Source organism: Corvus cornix, chromosome 2 (assembly GCF_000738735.6).
Source record: "Corvus cornix cornix isolate S_Up_H32 chromosome 2, ASM73873v5, whole genome shotgun sequence".
In the NCBI taxonomy this organism is placed as follows: Eukaryota; Metazoa; Chordata; class Aves; order Passeriformes; family Corvidae; genus Corvus; species Corvus cornix.
Window position 1 is genome coordinate 35,844,210 of NC_046333.1, and position 25,946 is coordinate 35,870,155.

The 25,946-nt window shown below is 39.8% G+C and overlaps 1 protein-coding gene across 3 annotated transcripts in view; it reads left to right on the top strand.

Annotated features, from left to right (window-relative positions):
• Positions 1-25,946, top strand: part of CPNE4 (copine 4) — a 229,343-nt gene that overhangs the window by 16,399 nt on the left and 186,998 nt on the right. The window contains exon 2 of one of the 3 annotated variants that reach the window (XM_039549677.1): positions 23,807-23,956. The exons of the other annotated variants lie outside the window; for them this stretch is intronic. Within the exon in view, the coding sequence (XP_039405611.1) occupies positions 23,899-23,956 (58 nt within the window). The 5' untranslated portion in view covers positions 23,807-23,898. The remainder of the gene's footprint in view (positions 1-23,806; positions 23,957-25,946) is intronic. 3 annotated transcript variants of the gene reach the window in all.

The window sequence follows — 25,946 nt, forward strand, 5'->3', positions numbered from 1 at the left end:
AACATTGCTGCTGTGCTTTTTTCAAATCTGTGTAAAGAGAAGTAATGCTACTCCAGCTCTTCTGACTGGGAGCTGAGGAGCATGGGATTATGGGATTTGTCTGCAATCATACAAGGGACCTGTGGCAGTGAGGCACCAGAAGGGGAATGTCTGGACTTCCAGTCCAGCACACATGCTAACACAAAATGCTAAAAAAGCATTTTTCAATATTTTGTGCGTATTGGACAAAAAGAATAGAAAGCTTGATCTCAAAGTTTTGATTAATTTCTATTCAAACAAATTAAGTGACAGGCAGAAATAGTTGCTTGTGTTATATCAGTAGTGCAGGTATGCTTTTAGCCCATGCAAAAGCCCTTGTGGAAAAATTACTGTTTATGGAGAGATTTAGAGCTGTTTCACTTCCATGAGCTATTTACTACTTCAACTGAACTAACATCTGTTAAACATTCATTCTAAGTACAGTACCCTCAAGAGTCAATTTAGGTAAACTGCAATACCTCTTTCTAGGCTAAAAATTGCTCTGTATAATGCATGTAGAAAAAAAATCCATTAAATTATTTTTCCAGCTCCTCTCAGTCTTTATTATATTTTGAGATTAATTTTTTTTTATGAGGTGGTAGGGAAGGAGGGAAGAAAGCTCCTTTGTCAGCTGCATAAAGGGACATTCAAAGCTTTTGTGTGTAAGGGATTTTTGGAATGATGTCTTCAATTTTCTTGTCTTTTAAGTTTTGTGTGTTATTATGACTGCAAACTTTCACACTCCCATTGTCATGAACAGTAGTCTTTAGAGCTTTGGCATTTTCCATCCTGGCAGCCAAATGGATGTGTAGAACAACGCTGAAGACAGTGACTTAAATCATGTTTCAAAACCCGCTTACCCCATGTAGTATTTACTTCAAATACAGTATACTATTTTTAAAACATTGTGCCTGCAGCAGTGGATGATGTTTGAGAATCAGCTTCGCATTTGGTTACTGTTTGAGGAGACAAGCAGCTGCCTTGGGTTGAAGGTAAGAGAAAAGATGCTGCCTAACCACAGAGCTCACTGAGCTGAAGGTTTATGGGGGTCGAAGGAGGGTGATGCAGGTGAGACCTGCCTAGAGGTGTGGGCCTTGGTGGGAATTGGGAAGGATTGAGCTCATGTTCTGGATTGGGTGTGTGTGGAGAGGGTCTGGGGTCTCCTAGCCTTACCCTGTTACCTTTGTCCCTCTCTCTTAGAACTAAATTTTACTGTACATTTGGGTGTTACCAGGTGTTAAGGGATAGGTCATTAAGTGGCACAAAAAACTGGTGCATGTCAGACTTGAGAAGATATTAAGGGATGGGACCACCGCCCAGTGAAGTCAGGGAACTTTTTTTCCTTAGTCTGTACTGTATTGTTTTTATGACACATACAAAGATTTTAACAGATTTGGTATTCCTCTGTAGTGTTCTAACATTTTTTTGAGGATATTTTAAAGAGACAAAACCAAAAATATAATTTTGGGACTTTGTGCAAGGATTCTTTGTTCTTTTCATTGCGACAGTTGTCCATTAAAGCTAATATTTACCTGTCCTTCAGTGAATCCCCTCCCACCCTTCCCCTAATCAGCTCTTTCCAAGCACAGGAAGGGGATTCAAGTAACCAATACCAGGCTCTAAACTTTGGGTCAAGGAGGGCTCGCGAGTTACTGTGAGTCAGGTGAGCCACGCTAACGCTCCCTGCTTATGCTCTGAACTCCTAACTTGACTAACTAAACTAACTCCAACTAAAAATCATAGGCTGCAAAAATGTTACTCATTTTTTGCACTCTCTGAAGTTGATGCTATCTGCAGGTACTTACCAGTACCATGTTGTCAGAGATTGTTTTTGCACAGGTCTGCAAGCAGAACAGATGTGCCAGATTATTCTAGTCTGCTTCAGTCTAAATTTGTTAGACTCGTTTAACCTGCTTTGCATGGGGAAGTGGGTTTGAGTTAGCTCACTGACTTTGCTGGACTTTGCTTTTACCATCAGAGCCATAGGGAAGGGACAATGACAAGTAGCACAGCTACCTACAGAAGATATGACAGAGCCTGTGATTTTTTGCTAGTTCATATGTCTTACATCCGTACAGGCTGAAGAGATTAAAATGTGTAAAAGTTCAAGTTGGTCCAAACTCTGTTAGCAAGTCTGGTTTGATTTATACCTCTTATGACCACGGTAGAGGAGTTCTTAAATTTGGTGTCCAAGCAAAGTCTTTTCAGTGTAGACAAAGGCACAGTGTTGATTGCTCCACCTCATGTAGCTTCGATTATTTTTAAAAGCTCTGCTTAATATGAATCTCCCCTTATCAGGTAATGCAGCATTAGGTTGCTATTCTGAACAAATGTAAAGCTATTTTCAAGCATGAAGATCTATGTTTCCCACCCAGTATTGTATGACAGCAATAACTTTAGCCACAGTGAGCAATTATCCAGTCAGTTTTCAGTATGTATCTATAAAAGGGTGTTAACACAAGTGGTGTCTCTTATAATGGAGACCTTTTAGTGTTTTGCAGTCTTTTGAGTGGTTTATATTCATGGCTTTTTTTTTTTAATTTTTTTTTTTATCCTAGACATCCATTCTATATCTAATTTAGGAGTTTTAGGATTAATTGTTTCCAATCTTCACAGTACCAAACAAGATGTTCCCCTTCCCCTCCAGAAGGGTGCACAGCCTCTGTATTGCAGTCTATTGGGCTGAGAGTGCTGTCTCATATAATACCACAAATAAACTTGCCAGGACGACTTTTACACGACACTCTAGCCCATTCTACAGCGTAATGCAGAGCTGTAAAATCAGCCATATAAGTCAAATCCTTGAGAAGTACATTACTTTAATACTTCAATTGGCCATGAAAAGTTGCCAAAGCTTATTTCCAGACCTAGTAATTCCTTTAAAAATTGGTTTCTCATTATATACTCAGTTAAATAGCAATTTTACCCTTTTCTGAATATAGATCATTAAATTAGAATAGGTTTAACATTTTCCTCTTCCTGCATCCAAATTCCTTGAGGCTCGGGAGTCCTGACAATGCCTGATGGAACAGAGCAATTCAGTAACTTGATTAAAAGGACTGAGCTGCTCAACAAATAGGCCCAGCAAAGGTCCTGTGTTGAAGCTTTCATGCGCCAGCCTTTTAATTTCAGAATGACATTCAATAAGGGCAAGAAATTAACTAATCAAAAGGACTTGCATGAGTGAGTTAGAGGTGGCTGATCTTGAACTGAGTAAGCAAGCACATAGATTGAATAAAAAAGGTGATAACCATATTCTTGTTCTCCTTTAAAAGGACAGTACACGCTGGGATGCCCATTGTATCAGCTCTTCAGAGGTGCACTGGCACCTGTTGTGGAGGGAAACAGGGTAAAATCCAGGACTTTCTAGGAATTTCCTTCTGCTCTACCATTTTCAAGTATTCCCACCAGTTTTTCCAGACCCCCATTTTCAAGTCCCCCACTTCACATTTCCAGTTTCTATTCAAGATGCCGTGATAAAGGGCGGCAAAGCAATCAATGCATCGCCAGAGCCAAAAAAAGATCAATTCAAGCATGACCACATTGCGAAGCATATTACTGTGTGAATTAGAAACAATTCTCCCCATTGTTATTCTAGAGGCAATGCAATTCAATAGTATTAGAAACAGTGCATTAGTAACAGCATTTACTGGACTAGTCACATAACATTCCATCATCATTATCTAGATATGCCTTAAATGAGATGTGATAACAGCACTTGAGGCATTCAGAGAGTGCCGTTGAAATACTGCACAGAGCTCAGGAAGGGGTTTTTGACATGCGGTGGGTATTCATGTGCCATGCTGCAGGGTCATCGAGGGGCAACCACTGGTCTTTTGCACCCACCTCTTCTGCTGAACAAGGGAAATAGCAGACCTCCTGGATCATAGGCCAAGGCAAGAGCCAGGGAGGAAAGGAAACAGAAATAATTTTGAGGAAACATGGACATTTTTCAGGCTTTGGGGGAGTTGTTTCTGGCTTTTTAAAAAATTCAGTTGGTTTGGGGTTTTTTAAAAATAAACAGCAAACTCCCCCAGTTTCATGAGTTGCTGTGTTTCACTGCAGGATTACTGAATCGCAGTTCTTTACATGCTCCACCTTGCAGCACCTCTCTGTGTGCCACTGGCTGTCCCACTTATGCCCAGTGAAAAGCCCTGGGGGCAGCTGTGTGCCCAGTTCTGCCTTCTGACAGCCAACACACGTGCTCTCTGCTGCAGCCTCTTGCACAAATGCACACGGAGCTCCTGGCACCAGCAAATTCCCTCCATGCACAACACTGATGAGCCTTCGTGTAACCACCAATGACCTGTCATTCGAAATTCATCTGGCATGTATTCTGTCTTTTAGAATTAGGCCTTTTAACAGCTCTCCCATCTCCATTTTTGATTCATGAGCAGCATCTGACAGGTCTTGGATACTCACCAAAACTGGCAAACTATAATCTCGCAAATTAAAAAGAGCCCTTCCTAAAACTGCTTTTTCTTTTTAAAACACCCACTAGTCATAACATTAATTCAGCTACTACAGTTTGCATGCTGTTTGTATTTTACTTACATCCATTAATGAAAAGGAGAATTAGATTATATACAGGAGAGGCTGGGAAATTGTTTGGACTCCATGCTCTTTTAAACAGCCTTTTCTTACAGATGACAGATTCAGGTCAGGAAAAGTCTAAAATGGGACACTATTGCTATGGATAACACAGTGAACAAGTAGTTAGTGCCCTTCCCCACCCTCACCACAACACACCCTCAAGAAGACCTGATTTAAACACATTTCTTTTCATGATGCTTTGGAAACCTTTGATAGAGATTCCTTTTGCACTTTTATCTTCCCCATAGTGTGTGTGGCACAGACCCATAAGCGAAATGCTGACTCTCAGGTAGTCACACTTGACTTTCCTGTAACCAGCAAAGCAAAAGGAGTGCAGAAGAGTTGCAGAAACCCTTCTGAAATAAAGCATCCAGAAAATAGGGAGGAAATAGATATATATGTTTATGTATATCCAAAAATCTCTTGCCACTTTACAAACTAGTAGTCTTTAGGGGAGACCTGTTTTCCCATCATCTTGTCCAGGTTTCTCTAGGCACAGTAACTAGAGATACAGGCTCTCGGATCTGTGTCTATGGCTGCCAGAGATAAGAAAATTAATCACTGTAGAAGTCTTTTTCTGGTTTCTTATATATCATTGTTGCTACATCATCAGATCTTCCTTAGTCTAATACCTAAGCAGTGCCATGTACTGAGCTTCTCATTCAGCAACTTCATTTTCTCCCAAGAGATTCAAGAGTCTGGTTTAGCCTATGAAAAACCAGGAGGCACATTAATTACACCAAAATCCAGGTATGATTCAAGTAGGGGAGTGTAGTATAACAAATGTAACACACTACAGGTATAGACTACCCAGCCCCCAGCAAAGAGAGCAACTGGAAGTTCTGATCCAGCAACCAGGCCTTGCCTTAAGGACAGAAAAGGTCACTGTGTACAAGAAGTTTGTTACTCTGCATCAGAATCACTGACGTTTAGAAGTGAGCCTATGATTTATCACTGAGTCAAAGGACAAACTTTAAAAAGACAGAAATTATGAATGCAACTCAAAATGACAATGAATTCATTACATCCATAGTAAGTACATCCAAAGGTTGCATACTCTCCCTAGTGAAGCAAACACAGTAAGACTCTGGCTTATTGGGTAATGAACAGCTGAGCTGTTCATAATTGTTTTATAACATTAGTTCAGTATTTTCCTTTTTTGATATACTAGCCACTTGAGATTGTTTTGCCAAGAGATCTGTTACTTAAAAACTTAACGGACTTTTTAATAACATATTTCATGTATAGAAAAAAGGAAATATAAAAAAATTGGGAGTTTTAAGAAATTATTTGAAATAAACATTCCAAATTGTTGCTGCTTTGCAGTGTGCTTGCAGTACTTCTTAAGGGGGAAGAAGAAGAAAGGAAAAAAAAAGAATGAAAAGCCTTTTACAGCTACACTCCTATGTGGCCTTAAATACTGTTCCACTGATTCCCGTTGAGATAAAAAACTACTTTTAGCTGGGAAAAATAGGGCTCCTAGAGTTCAATTTGAGTATTTTATAAAGAAAGATAGATGGCAAAATTGTCATGTGAGAAAACAACTGGTAGAAACTAAAATAAAATCTGCAGTTTGACTGCCAGAATCCAGCAAATGCAGTATAGTACTCAGAGCAGAGAACAACAACAAAAAAAATCCACCAGCAGTTAATGAGAAACTAGGCAACCAATAGCTTGGGGCTGTCCCTAACTCTTTAGTTAGCCTTGTCTTTAATTAAAGGAATAAAAAAAATTAGTAGTCACCTGAAGCTGATTGCATCAAAGTTCCACCAGCATTGGGGCATTCATCAGTGCACCTTATGCTGTGACCCTAAGAGGAAGTAAGTGGTAGGTACAGGAGCAAAGTACCTTAACTGTAATTGTGACATCCTCTAGTAGAAGTTATTTCTTGTTTAACTTGGAGGAAGAACGTGAACAATTACAATCAACACACAGTTCATCTCTATGGCTTCTTAGAATTGTTTCATCTTGAAGAGTGCCATTCTTTTGGGGGACTGCTTGTGCTTCCTGTGCTGGAAGGCTTAAAATAGTCTAGAATTTCCAGACATCCTAGATCAGAAAGGGCAAATGAAATTAACTTTATCAGGAGATTGTTTTGGGTTGCTGAATACAAAAATCCATTCAGCAACCTCTCAATAAAAGAACATATAAAACATGGAGGAATTGTACTTTAACCTGCTGTGGAGTGTAGTCCTAGCTCTGTGGTCTTGACAGATCAATCAGTCAAAGTAATAACTTTTTTACAAGAATTTAATCAATAAAACATCTATATTAATATTTCTATTTAAGCCTGCCTAAGCCCTAGTTCTTGCTCATTCTCAGCGTGAGTGCACAAGTCACATCCCTCTCTAGAGTATGTTAAACAGAGCTGACAGAAATCATCTTCCTGATGCCCATTGTGTGACAAAGGCTTATCACGATTTTCTCAATTTTCACTTTGAGGTCTGGCAGGAGAGAGCTGGCAGAACAGGAAGATAATTGGGTCCTGAAAGTTAATACCATCCTCTTTCCTGAAGATGCTTTTATTTTCAAAATATTGGGGTTTTCTGGTTGTCCAGCAGCCCTTCTTGGATGCAAATGCCCAGATAAACATTCTGGCCATCCTAGTTTAATTATTTAATCTGGGACAATAATTAGGCTTTGTGTGCCTTAAAAACTTTCAGATTGTGCAGATGTATGTGACTGAATAATTAATCAGTAAATAGGAAAGTAAATGGGAAACCCCTGCAAATGGTTCCACACAGTGCAAAGACAGAAATACCTCTGCTGTACAGACTTTGTGTAGGATCATCGTCATCTCATGACAACCAGTGCAAAGCTGGTAAAAACAGGGAAGTACATGGCTTTACTCCAAAGCTGTGTATAAACATACGTATTCTCTTTCCACTGCTTTTTCAGGAATGTTTCTAAGCTTGACTGTGGTGAAAGCACTTTTCTCATGTTGTCTTGATGTGACTTTGTAGCAAAGGGCTGAGTATTCCAGTTATTGTTATTAGTAGGTCTAATGCATTAAGTATTTTCCAGGTCAGTATTAAATTAAATATATGGTGGTCACAGCCTATGCTTTACATATGCTTATATAATTCCCTTATTACCAGAGATCAGTTGTCAGCTCCTCCTTGGTGGGTGCCAGACACTTAGGGTCATAGGAAATTCAAACACCAGAAAAAGAATCAATAAACTTGCCATATTATATTCTGAATTTTTGATAAAAACCATTGGGAGTACTGTGCAACGCTATGGAGCATATTCTGTAGAGCAGCTAGGTAAGAAATATTCTTAATATGAAAGGAACTATTGATCATTCTGAAGCTTATCCATTTCTTGAATGCTGTTCCTCTGAAGTCACTGATTTTCTTCTTGAATACTTTTGAGGATCCTGGCATTTGTTTGACTGATTTTGTTTGCTTTGTTGTGGATTTTGTTGGGTTGTTTTTAAATACTGTTCCTACTGTCAAATGCATGAGAGGATTGAAATTTGTTGTGGAAAGAATTAAGCCATTGGGGATATAAGTCTGGGTAGAGCCCTGTAATCAAGAGATGGTGGGAAATGATGAATAATGTTGCCAAAGGCTTCCTGAACAGAGCGATTGGGAGAGAACAGGACAGGATCAGTTTGAAAGGAGCAATTTTCTATGCATGTTTTTAAAGGCGTATATTAAAAAACAAGCATGTCATCAATCACAGACTGTTTCACCTGCAAAATTATTCTGAAATTTTAAAATTAGGCTTTTAGACTTTTTAAATATTCAATCCTTTGGATCTGGATAGAATGACCTCCTGAGATCCCTTGAAATTTTAAGCAACTCTGACTCTTCACCTTTTTTTCCTCTGGCCAAAACTATTTGTTAAATGTATTTTCAAATAGTTTTGTTTTCCATGAAATTCTGTTCATGGAGAAATACTGCTTATTTTGAGCAGGTGGTTGCTTTTTCCTCCCTCGTAATGATAATGACTGTGAATGGAAAGGTACAAGTTGAAGGAGGACTGCTAAAAACAGTGTCAATCCTGTGGGTGTATAGTCAGAAGTTAAGATGAGATAACACTTGCATCAACTATGAACTGTTGTTTGGCACAGATTTGCTTGAAATCAATGGGGAACTACATCAGCATTTTTTGTCTCTATGTTTTTTCGTATTATTTCAATTTATATAACCCATAAATTCACTTAAGCCTAGCAGAAACCTTCTTGTTTCTAGACAGTACAACTGTAGTGCAATCTCCCTAATTTCGTCATTCATTTTTGTATTGAAAATGTAACTCCACTGTTGACAAGTTATTAAGGTTTCTGCACTCAAAGGTCGGCTCTCCCTGGAGTCTCCTTTTGTCTGGAAGATGACATATATTAAAATTTTATAACAGTTCCCCCTAGTTTCAATCCCACAATCTTGGGATCAGTATGGCTGTTCTTCACAACCTATCAAGTGCAATAAAAATACGTTAGGTGAGCAATAGAGAGATTGGAATTAGGTTCTTCTAAGCAAGACTTGTTTGCATGAAGGTTTAAATCTGGTCACAGGAGTGCTGGTAAGACTCCTTTCACTTCAGGTGGAAGGAGCTGCCAACACTTTCACATATAAAATGGCTGATCTTTTGAAATAAGGCAAGGATGGGTGCACCTGGGTGCAGGGCTACACTTGCAACCATGATTTTTTTCCCTGCACAGTCTGCTCTTTGCACATAATTTAAAAAAAAAAAATCCTCTCTTGGTGTAAAAAGTCCCAGATATTAGGAAGGGGATCCAGATCATCCAAGGATATGCTTTCTTTGACTTGTGGAGAAGACTGGCCTGTGGTAGTCTAAGCAAGCTCTATGGGTTAGCAGTTTGGTGGGAGTAGACTTGAGAGCAGAGGCCAGAATTCCACTTGTCCTTCAGCCACGGTAAAAAGAAGGTGTGAACAAACACTTGTGGCTGAAAAGCTGGATTTCAGATGTTTCCATCAGAAAACTTTAGATAAGGTCAAGGCAATTATTTTTTTTCTATAGACTTACTCCACTGTGACTAACACAATGGCCTGGCGCCTCTAGAGACTATTATGCCCCTGGACATTATTATGTGGATAATAAGATTAGCTTAAAAGCTTTGAGAGTCACTAAATTCATATTTTCAATGTGGGATAAATTTTTCTCAAACAGCATGACTTTTCATAATTGACTGCATATTTTAAAATGTCAGGCAGCATCCTGCTAAGTTTATTGATGAATGCAATGGCTGAAATGTAATATTAAGGGGAAAAAAATAACACAGCGTCTAACAAACAAATCACGGTTTTCTTTTAAATCTCCTCTTGTCACGGTCTCTTTGAAGGATGCTGCAATACATCTTTGAAAACTAATATTACAGCTCATTGAATATTTGTGAAGGATTAAGGTGTCTGTACTCCTGGCCAGCTCTTTAACAGGGAGCATGTGGCCAGGGCCAAACCTCCATGATGAAACTATTTGGATGAGCTGCTCCCTGTTACCTTTGTAAAGAACCCAAACTGTCAAAGACCTTAACACAAAAAAGATTTATTGAGATATGCTTTGATTGTGAAGGGTTCAGATAGCTTTTATCACCGTCATTTGATCTGATACGTGCCCCACTGGGACTGATTGATCACTTGGTGCTTATCAGTAGATAAGTGTGTGAACTGGACTGAGTGGTACTGATTGAGCTGCCAAGTGACATTACAGAAACTTGGGACAATTCCTGCATTAGATGATCCTGTGCTTTTATATAATGTGATTGCTTGACTGAGTAGGCCAAGTTATTTACCAAGTTATTTTTTGGTTGGTTTATTTTTTTGTTTTGGGGTTGGTTTTTTTGTGAGTGTGTGTGGTTGTTTGGACTTTTAGTTAGGGGATGGGAAAAAAAGCTAGTATCTTAACAGCTTTCTCACTTCATGCAAGTGTTAAATTTTCCCAGCGAAATAAGCAAACATAGGCAAGTGACTTCTTTCCAGTCCTCGGCTTCTATGTTTATACATAACCTCAGACATGCAAACTTCTGTTTTTGTGGATAAATGAATAATTAAGAAAACCCAGAGAAAAACACGGGAGATTGAATTAAGCACTTAATTTCTTCAGAATATGGAGAACCTTTACAGAGTCCTGTGCAAATTGATGAGTCACATGAAATTATTTCAGTCAGTAATGCCAGGAGAAGTTCATCTTGGTGGATACTGAAAGCAAGTATAAATGTTATTTTAAAGAATGAAAGCACTGATAAGCTCCAAGGAGTTGGTTTTCTTCTGATGTATTGGGTGGAAGAGACAAATGCCTTTCTTAATATAGGCATAATCTGATGTTAACCTAAAACTTAATTTGTTTCTTCAGAAAACAGTTATGCTTATCTTGCTGCAGGTTTCGCAACACTTCATCTTCAGCGCTTATGATATTAATGAAGCTGGGATGCTGTTTTGCATCACTTTACACTAAAGATACACTAAAGTTGTTATTAAGGTCTTCTGACACTTCACACTACACTATTCCATTCTGAATTGCCTACTGACTTTACAAAACTTTTATGCTGGAATTTGTGTTCCTGACTGCAAAGGAAAGCCCAAACATTGCTTAAGTAAGATTCTAAGAAAGCAACATTTTTATACCTTTGAAATAAAATACAGTGGTCTTGTCTTTGAACAAGACTAGGTTCTCTGTGTTGTAGATGAGGGAATTTCCTCAGCCTTTTCTCACAGGAGAGGTGTTACATTCCTCTGAATGTCTCTGTCCATATTGCACCCCTGAGGTACACCATTTGTCACTGATTTCCATCTGGACATTGAGCTGTGGACACTACTGTCTGGATATGACCATCCAGCCAATTCCTCATCCATTGAACGGTCTATTTATCAAATCTGTATCTCTCCAATTTAGAGAGAAGGATGTTTGGGGAACCCTGACAAAGGCCTTACAGAACTCCATACAGTTGATGTCCGTAGATCTTTTCCTTGTCCACTGATGTAGTCACTCTGTCATAGAAGGCCACTGGGTTGGTCGGGCAGGACTGATGAGTGGGAAAGACTCCACTACTGGAATAAGTAGTAAAGTAGGTATGTTTATTCCAGTGCTGGGACGCATGGGGGGTAGCTCCTCCAAAGTCATGTGTGCCGACAGCTGCATTCAGCTTGGTATTTATCGGGTTATGAGTTCCAGATTCATTGAGTTTCCCAATACTCCTATACATATTCATTGCCTAGCCCCGCCCAGCCTCACCTCATATTACAATGAGCCCAAAAGTTATTTACATCCGCGTTGTGCTTGCACAGTGTTGTCTGGTGGTTGTGGGCAGGGGTCTCCGAGATGAAATAAGAGTCTTCCTCAGATGAAGTAAAGGGTCTTACTCATCCTGAACTTTTCACCTTTCTTCCCTGCGCATGCTTTTTATGCCCCTGGGCTAAGTCCAAACTTCAAGACTGGTTTGAGTTAGTTTTAGGTTAAAAACAGGATCTTTGGTCAGGATTCCTTCCCTTTATCAATAGTCTCATATCTTCTCATCCTGCTTTGGTAGGCACAATAAGTGTTGGGCAAGCAGTATGCATTGCTTCTAACAAACTACTTCTTAGTAAGTAATTTAATCTCTGCTTTCCCATCCCTCTGATTCAGGACCTGCCCTTGGTGAGGCTCCGCTGGCTGTCCTGAATCAGCTCCGTGTTCTCCCTCTGCCTTAGCACAGCTTCTAGGAGGATCTGTTCCAAGATCTTCCCAGGCACAGAGGTGAGGCTGATAGGCTGGTAGTTACCAGGGTCCTCCTTTCTACCCTTTTTAAAGATGAGTATGATGTTCCTCTTTTTCCAGTCACCTGGGACTTTACTTGACTGCCATGACTTTTCAAATATCATGGAGAGTGGCTTGGCAACTACATCTGATGCCATGAAGATTTTTGCCTTTTCTTTTATACCCCTGTTATACCTTTTACAACTTCTGTATTCCTAGTGCTTTTTGCCTACATTCTTGGACTTGTTTGTCAAGCTAAGAGACTAAACATTTTAGAAGCTTCGTAGTTACGGATCAGTGTGCCCCAGACCCCAAGGTCCTCTCCAGAACATATTCTGTAAACCAAGATAGAACCATCCAGGGGAAGGTTCCTTGGGGAGGGGGGCTCACTTGAGCCTCTCATTGAGGAATCTGTGATAGATCTGCTAATTAGTAAAACCTATAATGTTATACCCAATGTTGGGGGGAGAGACACGGAGACACAGAGAGGAAGAGAGACACAGAGACACAGGGAAAGACTCGGTGGGGTGCATCTCGATGCATATGACCTGGACGTGTACACCTAAGGATCCTTAAAAATAAATACCAAGGTAAAATCCCTTTTCCCCTTCTAACCGTGTATGCCTCTTGATTTTAAGACCAGGAAAAGGCATCACATCAACCAATTCCTTCAGGACTCTGGGATGCATCTTTCAGCTCCCACAGACTTATGCATGTTCAGATTCCTCAGATGACCACAAACCTGATCTCCTCTTAGAGTGGGAGGTGACTTTGCTCCCTCAATCTCTGTCTTGCAGGCCATCCACATTAGAGATACAGGAACAGGCTGCCAATGAAGACTGAGACAAATGAAAGTTGAGGACCTCAGTTTTCTCTTTGACTGTTGTTAGCAGTTAGCTCAAGTTTTTCTTTCCTCTCTTGGCAAAAAGGAGTGAAAGGTATGTTTGAGAAGAGAAACTAACAGATTAACTTCTGGAAAAAGGGGAGCTATACAGTAGGCAAGGAAGTTGGAAGGGCTAGGCAACACTTTGGTTGTATTTGGAAAGAGCTTGGATGAGTAGGTGAGAACAGGGGAGAGAGATTGGTGCTGTGGTAAGGATGAGGTCTGAGCTCAGATATATGAAATAGAGTCCTGGAGGGTTAGACAGGTAGATGATAGGGAGCCTCCTGAGCAAGATGATTTGGGTGAGGGGAGTAAAAGGCAAGGAAGGGTTTCTTTTTGAAACAAGCCAACCAGTGTGTTGTTCTCCTTCCTCCCAAAACCCCACCCCAAAAAAGAAATCAAAAAACCCTCAAACCAAAACAAGAGAACTGTTGTGGGAGAGAGCAGTGTGGGTTGAGAAGCACTCAAGACTGGAAGCTACTTAAACAAGGAAATTTGTTAGAAGACTGGTGATGTTAGCTCAAATAAAGAGCAGAAATTGAAGGTGAGCTAAGGGTAGAAAAGAGACAGAGAGGTATTAGAAAACAGGAAGGATGCATAAATGAGCAGTGTATAGCTGTGCTACAGTCTGGAATAGGGCCTGAGGTTTCTTTTTTTTTTTTCTTTTTTTTTTTTTTTTTTTTTTTGGGTATTGCTTTACATCTATAATTTAAAGCAGAGTTACCAATGAACAAACCCTTTGCTAATGAAATGCTTGCCTCCTATCACCTCTGCTGCTCTTGCTGTGCTTTCTGGCAGAAGAGCTTTTGCATTTGGTGTACTTGCTGCACAGGTCCGAGTACTGTATGCCTGTGCCAGCAGTCGTTGTCTGAGAGTAATTGCTCTCCTGACAGGAACTGAGAGTGGATGGGCAAAGCTCCTTTGTGCAGACCCCACTGCCATGGAGTGTGTTTTGGCACAGCCCTTACTTTGCTATGGCCTGTAGCAGACAGGAAAGTCTACTGCTGCTGTGAGGTTCCCCTTCACCACGAGCAGCAGGTACCTGTGCAATAAAAACCCCTCTGTCTTGTTGATGCCTGTGTTTTGTGCCACCAGGTGTTTGTTGGATGGATTGTGTGCTTATGGTTTGCTTTCTGAATAACTCTGGCATATTTCATGTAGTAGTTCCTAGCTTTGAAAAGCAAAGCCAAGCACTGAGGGTCAGGAAATGCCAGAACAAAATATGCTGTATTAATTACTTAATTGAGCCTTCTAGTTTGTGTGTGTTATGACACTGGTTTTTATGAAGTGTTCATGTGCCTTTGTTTCTGTGACAGTTGTGCAACAGGTGAGTCTTTGCCATCTTTGGTGGCAATTTTACCACTCTTTTTGAGAGCAAATGGGTTTGTCGGTGACTCACTCCATAACTTGCCTATAGGAAAGGTCAAAAGCTGCAAAAGCAAGTGAATACAGGTACTCCACAGCTCTGAGATGTGAATGACATCTTTACATTGTTTTCAGTAGAGTTTAGAATGGCCTTCAAATTCAGAAGAAATTTGGACTTGAATTTTTTCCTTTTCCAATGACTTCATTGGCAGGAAGACACATAAAAGAAGGATTTCAGTACAGCTGCCTTAGTTTCAGAATATTTTTTTCTTGCATTTTTTTTCAGACACTAAATAATACAAAGCAAAGTTTTATATTAAAAAATATTGTTTAAAAACCTCATGTTTTTTTCTGATTTTTTAACATTTGGATGCTTCATTGTTCATGCGCGATCTTTGATGCAATTATTACACTTCTCCTTAGGTGGAAAAAACCCCCAAACAGTAAAGATTTATGTTCCAATCTAGTAATGCAATTTAAAGTGATGCGAAGGATGTAAAATTAGGTTAAAAAAAAATCAATTCCTTTTATAATCACGGGGATTGCAAAGAACAAAGCATTTGGTAAGTAGTATAAGCTGTTGAGAGAATGTTCAGGATTTTGGAAATCTTTGTAGCTGTACTGCTTAACTTTTAATTAAAAGATTATTGGTGTAAAAAGAAGCATAAAGTTATTTTGAGCTTTTTAAAAACAGTTGCTTCAAGAGAGTCCTTCCTCTGATGTGTGCTTACTACTTCCATACGTATGTTGCAAACTCACTGTAAGGGTCTGATCCGCTTTCTCAGCGTGCAGCAGCTTACATGGTTTAACCCCAGCTGGCAGCTAAGCACTACCCAGCTGCTCACCCCAGTGGGGATGGGAGAGAGAATTGGAAGAGTAAAAGTGAGTAAAACTCATGGGTTGAGAAGAAGACAGTTTAATGGGTGAAGTGAAAGCTGCACACATAAGCAAAGCAAAAAAGGAATCCATTTGCCATGGACAGGCAGGTGTTCAGCCATCCCCAGGAAAGCAGGGCTCCATCACGTGTAATGGTTGCTTGGGAAGATTAACGCCATCACTCCAAATGCCTTCTCCTTCCTTCTACTTGTCCCTGCTTTATATGCTGAGCATGATGCCGTATCTTCTGGGATATCCCTTTGGTCAGCGAAGGTCAGCTGTCCTGGCTGTGTTCCCTCCCAGCTCCATGTGAATCCCAGTGCACTCACTGGTGGGGTGGTGTGAGGAGCAGAAAAGGCCTTGACTCTGTGTAAGCCCTGCTCAGCAATAAAAAAAAACTTCCCTCTTATTATCAACACTGTTTTTGCAAAACGAAACATAGCCCCATACTAGCTGCTGTGAGGAAAATTAGCTTAATCCCAGCCCAAAACAGCACAGCACATCTGCTGGGGATAAGGCTCTCACATAAATCACTGGAACACCTTGATCTAAAAGGGAAGACTCCGGTTTGGAGAGCCACTAGAATCCTGCAGAAACACTGAAGATATTCTCCTCTATAGCCATAAAATGATATTAACTGAGCAAATAGTTTTGAATGGATACTTTGTGATGTCTCTCCCTATGTTTGCAAAATGTCCATGAAGAAAGTGGTAGTCTGCTCAGTGTATTTGCTGTTCAATAAAATTTAAGTAGCAAACAGCATTCTTCCATAAACATTGATTTCTGTTTTTATTGCATACTTGTGACCAGCCAGTGGGTGTTATTTCTTCTTTCTGGTTTGACCTTATATGACCAAAATCTCACGGAAAGAGGGTTTTCTCTTAGATTGGCATAGAAAATACCCATTTTATTAAAGCTCTGTTCCATCTTGCTCTGAAGGGAAAATATGGAGACATTTATTCTCTTTTTTGAGTGAAGACAGGCGGGCCTGGTATAATTATGGTCACCTGTAGTAATCATCACCCTTTTTGGAGCAGATGCAGACTTTGTGCAGGGAAATTTACAGGATACATTTCACTCAGCAGTCCAGATCTACTTTCTTATTTGTGTTGAAGAGAGAGAACGTTAGGGCCACATTTTGTGCGTGTTCTCTTCATTTCACTGCTCTTCTAGTAAGTCTCATTCTAGACCAGCAGGCTCCGTTGTCCGTAGCTGGAAAATAGGAGTGACATTGCAGCGCTGTCAAAAAGGTTGGGAAGCTGGCCAAGGTGGAGCTGGGACAGAAGGACTGTGATAAATTTGGCAAAGAAAAATAAATAGAAAAAGAAAGTCAGAGGGAGACAATTTCTAAAAGGGTTTAATGGGAAACCATTGCTTATTGTGTTTTTTTGAGGGGAACACTGGCTTCTTGTCTTATCTTCTCAAGAATCTCAATCCTGCAGCATGTTACATGTCTGAGCTCCCACTACAGGGGCGCTTGGGACAGGAACACCTTGCTATGTTCATAACTAATCTCTAATGGTCTGTGTCCTTTTCTTACCTCTCTCATGGCTTTTGTGGTCCTCTTTGGCTATGCTATGGCCACAGTGTCAATAATCCCACAAAATACCATAGATTTAACTGATCTAGGGGAATTAAAAGGTGCATTTTGGGTATTTTGTACTTTTCTAGTACAATATATCTTTAGAAAAATACCACCTGTATCAGCTCTAAGCTTTTGGCTCTGGAGGTGACTGTGGTCTGTGTGGCTGTGGAAGTCCCAGCCACTCCAACCTCGCTGTCACTCCAAAAGGGAAGCAGCTGGTCCATTTTGATAATTGGCATGATGAGCCATTGTGCCAAATATCTCTTTTCTAACCAAACAGCATGTGGGTACTGTTGGCAGTAGAGGATAAAATGAGTATTCCAAATCCTACCCTTGGGAAAGAACATTGGCTACTGGAAAAAAAAATAGCTTCTCTCCAATGTCACAGAATCTTGTTCAGTCACAGCAACTGTGTATTTAGACCTCATATCCTCTCTGACTACAAGAGTTGTGTGTGGCTTTGGTTTGTATCTTTTATTTTGGGGTAAAAAAGGGAAACTGGGTTTAGTCTTACCTTTTGTGGTTTGTAAAGACTGTTCTGTTTTTGAATGGGCAGGATCATTGTCTATCTTGTGATTACTTGGAGGTCATCTCTGAGTCCCTCAGGCAACAGGTTGATAAATGAGCTTCATTACTTTGTTTGGGGACTATGTTTTGAATTGGAATTAGTGAAGTAGGATCCAGTGCAGTAATTTGTACCTAAAAATTTGCTCATTTAAGGTGGAGGAGTGTAGGAAATCCTACAGGTTGTTCAGGTAAGCACGGGCTGCATGAAGGACAATGTGGAATTGGTCTTCCAACCTCAGATATTTTCCCTTATTTTAAAATGTGGTTTGTAGAACAGATGCCTGTCTTGACTCCCCATGATCAGTAGGGAGACAGCTGGCCAAAGGTGCTGCTTCCTCCCTCTGGGTCACTGGTAAACACCATATTCACAGGTGTATTTGTGGTCTGCCTGTAATCAGACGGGGATATATGGGCTTTTGTGAGCTTATCTGAGCAGTGGTAGGAATGAACTTGACAGGCACAAGTAAGTACTAATAGTAGTGCAACAAACCACCAACTAATATATCTCTATTTTCCACACCCTTTCCACCATAAATTGCGCTACCAAAATGTTTGAATTCTGATAGTCATAGTGCTATATGAAGCCAAAACTTAATTATCTGAGGGATTCACCTGTCTCTGTGTGGTTTGACCTCCAGTGACAAGCTGTGTGGGATGGGACATTTGAGATAAGTAGTAAAGGACAATAAAGCAGAAAGCTTACAACTAGAATGGGCAGAGACTAGAATGACATAACAAAGTGTAGCATGCATCAGTGGTTTCCTCAGCCTAGTCTTCCAACAGCATCAGACCAGGATAGAAGGAGGACCACTCCATCCTTATTAACAGATGGGAAGAGTGAGGAGCAGTATGGTCTTGTGAGTTATTTGCTGTTTGGGAATGTCAGGTCCTTGGACACATAGGTTGGTGGTTGAGAAGCTGAGGTGTAGTTTGGCATTCTGCTCTGGGGTAATTTCAATCAGCTTACACTTTGGGTAGTCCCCTCACCTCTTAGAACCACATTGTGTTACTCAAATGCAAAGCAGTGCTCAGTTTCTCTTGATGTCAGGTCCTGATTTTGTTGACGCAGTGGTAACAAGTACTTGCTGGTTCAGTTCTGGGTAAGATCACGTCAGACAACTGGCTAGGCCAGGCTAGATTCAAATGGTTTCTTCTTTCCTGTAAAGAGTTGGGTTTGCTCTCCTGTAAGCTGGCTGACTGCTGCTGTTAGGTGAGTACAGCAGTTTTATACATTGTTCGGTATTTGTATGCAATACTGTGTATTTTACTGTAAATGAAGAAGATGTTGGAGTGACAGAACAGGGATGAGTTCTTCCCACTTCAGGTCTCTGCTGTGTCAGCTTAGGAGTTTTCAGCCTATGGGTGCTTGAGGGGCAATATCAAGGGTTCCCTGACTTTAGGTCAGTATAAGTGAAGGATTAGCATTTCCTGAAATACACCACTGCAAATGGCATGGCTTAAATAAAATTATTTTATACATAGCAAAAATGGAAATGCCTGATTTGTGGATGGGAAATGGAGTGATATTTGAGCAAAATATTTTGAGTTTTCATGCAGCCAGATTAAAAAGATCATTTTGTGGCCTTTAACCTTTGCTAGACTAAACTTAGCATAACCAGAACTATTTTTTTTCTTACTTAAAGCTGTTTTTGAGGTAGCATTTTCTGGTTTTTTTCTTTGACAGAAAACTTTTGTGTGATCCTCTGTCTAATTCTAAGGACTGTATTCTCTGTTTCTAGATAGGGACAACAAAATTGGGTTTTGATGTCTTGGAGCTTTTCTCTTACTGATGCCTAAGGCATCATTACTGTTAGGGAAGTTTGAGACTATTGTTTTGAAAAATACAAAACATGAAGCAATTTTTAAAGATAGGAAACTGAAGATGAGAATATTGGAAGTAAGGCAATAGAAAATACAACTTACTCTCTGAGCTGACTCTTTGATTATTGCTTTAACTGCTGGGGAAGAGCAAGGATAGCATCCAACAAGAAACACAAGTTCCAGCAAAATTAAAAATTGCCATCTATGTGGCAATTAAGAAACCCATGATATTGATAACAAACTAAGAGGCTTTGCTATAGTCTGTTTCAATAAGCTTGTCACCAAACTACTTTTAACTTTCCCAGACAATTTCATGTCATGGGCAGATTTGAAGTGTTTTCATTTTGGACACCAGGCTGAAGCTAAGACAGAAATTCTTCTAGCAAACTGCTAAATTTCACATAATAAGAAATAGTAATTGTACTGGACAGCAGATGGATAAGCTGAGGAAACAAAAAAGGTTATTACCCTTAAAATTGCACAGCAATTTGAATTAAAACTTTAATTTGAAAATACGGCAAACAGAAATTAGAACCCATTTTGAACAGTCAGGAAGTAAAAGCCACTTTAATGTTTAATTTTCTCAGTACAATCTTTGAACAAAATTCTGAGAGGAAAAACAATCTCAAGATACCATTTATCTGAGTTCAAAATGTTTTCACTGACTGAAAGGACTTACTCGGGAATTCAAAGTACCAGGAATGAAAGATAAGGTTTTAAACAGTCCTCCCTATTTATCACTGTATTTTATTAAGCCACCTTTCTGCTCAGAAACATCATTATAACAACCAGACTAAACTTGCAATAATTTGTATAACCTTTCTTGAGTGTGCCTTGAACGAATGCATGGGAAGTACTACACCCCCATAAAAGATGTTTGTCTCTGTATTAATAGTTACTCTGTAGGCAGTGTGTAAGTGAGGTGTTCAAGAGCTTGCATTTTTGTTTGTAGGGTTTGACCAGCCAAAGTTTTCATTGCAAATGGCTTTCTGAAAAGACGTTTATGGATGCAGGTCCCAGTAGGAATATGCTACTTGTTTAATGTAACTATAGTTTTCTAAAGTCTGTCTTCTGCCCATAACATGCAGGAAATTGCAGCGATCTTTTTCCTTTTTAGTCCTGAATTATTTTAACTGAGTTAACCAGACCTTCTGACACACAAGCTGAGTAAGTCAGTGAAGTCAAAGGGAGTCCTGAAAGGATCCCAGCTTTGCTCAGTGTTACAAGGAGAAGGCTAAGGGAATGTGGTCTTACTGCTGTCACCTGAGAAGATGCAGTCAGGGCTTTCTTGGAGGAACAGTGGTAGGATGTTTGGCAGCAGGCATAAGCTGTAACAAGGAAAACTAACAATAAATTGTTGTCAGAGATGGTGGTCAAATGCCAGAAGAGAGGCCCAGAGAGTTCATGGGATCTTCAGCCTTGGAGACTGCCAGAGCTCATCTGAACTAGACCTGCTTTTATCTAGGGATGGGAAATAGAAATTCCCAGAGATCCCTCTAAACCTAAATTACTCTTATTAGACAATAGGCCTTCATTAACTGTATTGAAGACCCAGTGCAATTTGACTGCAGCACTTGTCAGATGCCGAAGGGACTGAGAATTAAAGAGTGCCTTTGCAGTATCATTGGAAAACATGATGTAGGTATATTCAAACTGATCTGAGAATTTTCTTGGGCAGCCTAGTTCACTTGGAAGCATAATCTTGGCAGAAGTCTGAAATGGTCATGGGTTACTTACCACAGATGGAAAGAACACAGCTGCTCGGAGGCTGAAAAAGGGGAGGAATGGAAAAAGCAAGCTGAAACTTCACACTGGAAGTAGCTAAATAAGAAATACTGCAGTAGTCATTTGACTGAAACAGTTTTCTTAGCATGTTGTAAAATGCCCATATTCTTGTAAAAGGTAAAATTAGGAGCCAGCACAGGTAGGAAATTAATTCATGTCAGGCTTGCTAGCTTATGGTAAAAATCTCATGAGAAGAATTGGAGTTTTCCTACAGTAAGTATGAAATATTTGCCTATGTTATTTCTACCTTCAAGTAAGTTAATGTTTAAGATGCCTCTATGTGCTTCATTTAATAACATATTACACAAGTTAATAATTTGAAGAATTCTTCAGTGAAATATGGAAATAATTTTCATGTAACATCAGCTAGTTAACATCGTATTTTGATGTACTGCTCTACACTTAATATCCCAGCTCAGTCTTTGCTGATGTATTTACTCCAAAGTTGAAGCAATTTAAAACACTAAATGGTATGACTGTGCATTCAGTCTCATTACAGACTTAATGCAACAGCAGTCAAGCACCTCATTATTGTATAACCCAATTTTTGTAGAGGGCAGAAATTACAGGTAAAATTTACATGTTGACTCCAGAGTATAAAGTGTGTCATCCATCATTCACGGGGTCAGATCTGAATTGCTGTAATCTTTGTAATTGGAAAAGAGTGCTTATGAGTGAAACAGCAAAATTCTTGTAAAAGTCCGTATCTTTTCAGAATGTTTTAGAAAATTTTAGTACATCTTTTCCACAGGTATTCAAGGCTGGATATGGTATCATAAAGAAGTTACAAAGGCATCTGTCACTGAGATTTTGATGGACATGCATTGGATGGGCTGATTTGTGAGGACATGAATTTGCTATGACCCACGTTCTCTATTATTAATTTGTATGGGTTTTTTGTTTGTTCTTTTCCTCTCCAAACACCCTTTCCTATGGGGGTTCCTGATACTAGAGAAGAAAATAAAAAACAAGTCTTCTACTAGTTAAGAGAAACAAAAGTGAAGATCTTGGATTCCATACTTAGGAAGAGCTTTAAAATCTCTTCATTTTGGAGTTACCCTACACTTGTGTACACTGAAACATGTTCATGCATTAGACCAGTAATTGTATGAAATTATGAAATTATAATTTTTTTTTAAGTTATGAAAAAGGTCTCTGACTGTTGGATCTGTTTGCACTGGATTCATGCAGATGAGGAATAAGGCATCAATAAATATACAGTACATGGGAAATGCCTTGTATCACTGAAGAATTGAAAGATCAATTTGAATATTGTTTGTTGGTACAGTTGCATTTTGGTTAGTGCCAACATGCATTTTCCTAATTCTAAAAATATGTATATATAGAGGAGCTTGATGGCCATCCTTTCAGAGTTAAAATCCAGATATAAATTCTTGAACAAGGAAGGCATTGCTTTGTGCCCTGAGCAACAATCAGGTTTAGCATGTTCTAGATTTTGTGTTTTCTTTAATACTTGGCATCTCTCATGGAATATTTGGGACCCAGTTTAGTTATCACCACTCGTATTTGGCATGATGGGATATCTACTGAGGCTAGTTCTACTCTTCTGTGCTCTTAGGAAATATCCTGATGACGCTGCTTTACCATTCCTTATGTCCCTGATGCTTTGCAACTGTCTTTCAACAAACATTGTAAGAGAGTAGATAAATTCCTGTTTGAAGAGCAATCATATTCAGCAGAGGGCACGTGAGGGAAGGAATTAAGAGTTTCACAGGTCTGGAGAGAAAGCCTAGGAATGACTTTCAATTCTCAATTCATACAGAACTATGTCTTAGATAATCTGACCATAGTGGTTGCATTTGTGAAGTGGAAACATCTGGCTGGAACTTCAAAACCAGCCTCTTGTGTCTCTTCTCCCTCGAGTGCCATCACTACTGGCTTATTGGCATTCCTTTCTCTCTGTTAGCAGTGGATGGTTCATGGACTTTATTGCACTTTGTATAAATTTGTCCTTTAAAGACAGATGAATGTAGGTGAAGCCCTGTGCAATATGTGCCCAAGTCTTAGGGGTACAGCTTGCCTAATGTGAATTTCATGAAATGTTCTCCTACCAGGCAGTGATGTCAATACCAGCAGGTGTTACGGTGTTTTTTGTGTGTGGCAGTTGGCAGTAGGACTTCCATCAATACTGACTATGTGAGTTCCTTTTTTTTGTGTGCATTGTTTTAGGAGCTGAGAACCCCTTCCCTCTACCTCTACCTCTGTAATAACTATCAGAGCTGAATTGTTTGTTTTGCCCTTTTGTTGTCAGTATATGCTAACAAAGACTGGTGGGGACTTGTAGATTTCAAAAGGAAGACATATCTCTTGTGTACACTCATAGGTTACTTTTAGAAGTGCTTAAGGGACAACCTCGTGTCAGACAAAGTTTTATAAAAGACATTCCAAGTATCTTGCTTCTCATCTTTATTGTTGACAACACAGGTATTTCTCACATCTCAAGAATTCCTGAGGGAGAGAAACACTTGAAAATTCTTGGTGGCTTGGATTTCTAGAGCTTGTTTTTGAAAGTGTTGTTTAGCCAAAGTCTTGGCACTGCGTCAGAAGGATGTAGGTCTACTATAACATTGCTGACAGAGCTCTGTTGCTTCCAGGGCCCAGGTTAGGATCTCTGTGGGGCTGCGCTGTGTCCCGACACGTTAAGACCCATCTTTGGTAGCTCAGTAGAGCACAGATCCTGGGAAACATGAACACGCCAGCAGAGGAATGGCCCGGCACTGGCACCAGCGGTACATTTGGCACTGGTAGGACTTTTTGCCGAGAGCATGCTGCAATTCTTTTGTGAATCAATTTGATACCAAAAATATCAACTGGCTTATTTGGAGACTGAATCTCTCATGGTATGGTGGGACTGAGATTGCAAAACACTCCCAATATGGAGTAGGATATAGCTTCCTAGAGGAAAGTCAGAATAAGCTAGTAGAAATTAATCTAGGAAAGAAATTAACACACTCTCCATATAGATATAATTTGGCTGTCACAGCTTTTCTCATGCCTGCAGTTGGAGCTGCAATGTGATTGTATCCCTTGCTGATTTAGCTGAGACAGTAGCAATGTGTGCTTGGCCTAAGTCTCATGGGTGACTCTTCAAATATTTGATCAAGGATCTTGGAAAGAAAATAGTAAGTAAATGACAAGGCAAGAAAGGCTCAGAGTCTAACTTAAACTAGTGGTACAAAGTGTGTTGTCCCTAAACCTATGTTGCGAAGGGAAAGAACTCAGGGCTGGCTCCAGCCATCACGTAAAGGTGTTCATTACCCAGCACCCTCCTGAGGGTGGGCAGTTTGCTCCTTGTCTGTCAGAGTCCTGGGAGGCCATAGGAGTTCTGCTTGTTGCTGAAAAAGGGGTTGAGCATGTAGGGGGAGCAACTATGAAGTGAGAGAGCAACTGCTTGCAGCACTATCCACTGCTCCCTTTCTTCTCCTCCCGCTCTACCTGACAGACCAACTTGACTTTAAAGCTCTGTCCCAGTTTTGGGCTCATTGTGGCCCCAGGAGCACTCCTGTTTAATCGATAAATTCAGTTTTTCTCACACTGCTAGGAAGCTCTGAGCCAACCTACAGCAGGTAGACCTTCTGGTTGTATTCCAAATGCAGTAACTAAACAGTAAATGGGAGGTCCTCCCTCACTGCTCTTGATGTGCCTGTCTTTGGATCAGGAGCAGGAGGCAACTTCTCTTGTAGAATCATGTTTATGCTGCAGGAAGAGCCACTATAGCCATCTGTTGAGGAAAATTAGCTGTTTGCAATATGTTACATCTGTAAATGGATAAACTCTTCCAGGCATTGCATGTGTTTATATACATACTCTGGTGTAATTGAGTATAGCTGAGGAACACAACTTGCTGCTTCACTCCCAAGTAACGAGCAATATGACGAGAGGAAAAGGCCTCAAGTTGCACTAGGGGAGGTTTAGATTGGATATTAGGAGAAAAATTCTTCACCAAAAGGGTTGTAAAGCACTGGAACAGGCTGCCCAGGGAAGTGGTTGATTTAGCATCCTTGCAGGTACTTAAAAGATGTGTACATGTGATGCTTAGGGACATGGATTAGTGGTGGACTTGGCAGTGCTGGATTAATGGTTGGACTCGGTGATCTTAAGGGTCTTTTCAATGTAAACAGTTCTATGATTCTCCTCTAGCTAATAGTGTGCTTTTGCATGGTGGATAAAGGGTAATTGTAATTTCAAATGTATTTTATGCAAGTGCAGATGATAAGGCAAGGATTAATGTAGTAGACTATACATCTTTCTTGTTGTTCAGAGTTGTCTAATTATTTCAAGAATTATTTTGCCTCAAACATATTCTGAAGGCTCTCAGTTGGATTTATTTGATACCGGAATTTTGACTGCTACACCTTAGAGTGCTGGGATTATTTGATTTTGTTCCAGGCTTATCTTTCTTTGAAGTATAGCAAAATATCCAATTATTTAAGATTTGTGGATAAGTAACTATGTTGTAAAGCTTCATTTCTTGCTAAGACACTTTTATTTTCCACTCTAATACCTAATTGGGAGAACCAATTTTAAAAAAAGCAGCAAACACATATCCTTGGAGTGAATATACTTTTGTTTCTGTGTTTCATTTGATATATCACTTAGTGAAAGCAGCAGACTGAAATGGCAAGCCTAAGAAAATTGTAATGGCTTTTAGTGGTAAGCAGTCAAATAAGTATCACATGGTAGTAGCTTTGAAATTGTGGATTAGAGAGATTAAATTACATTTCTCTGATTTAC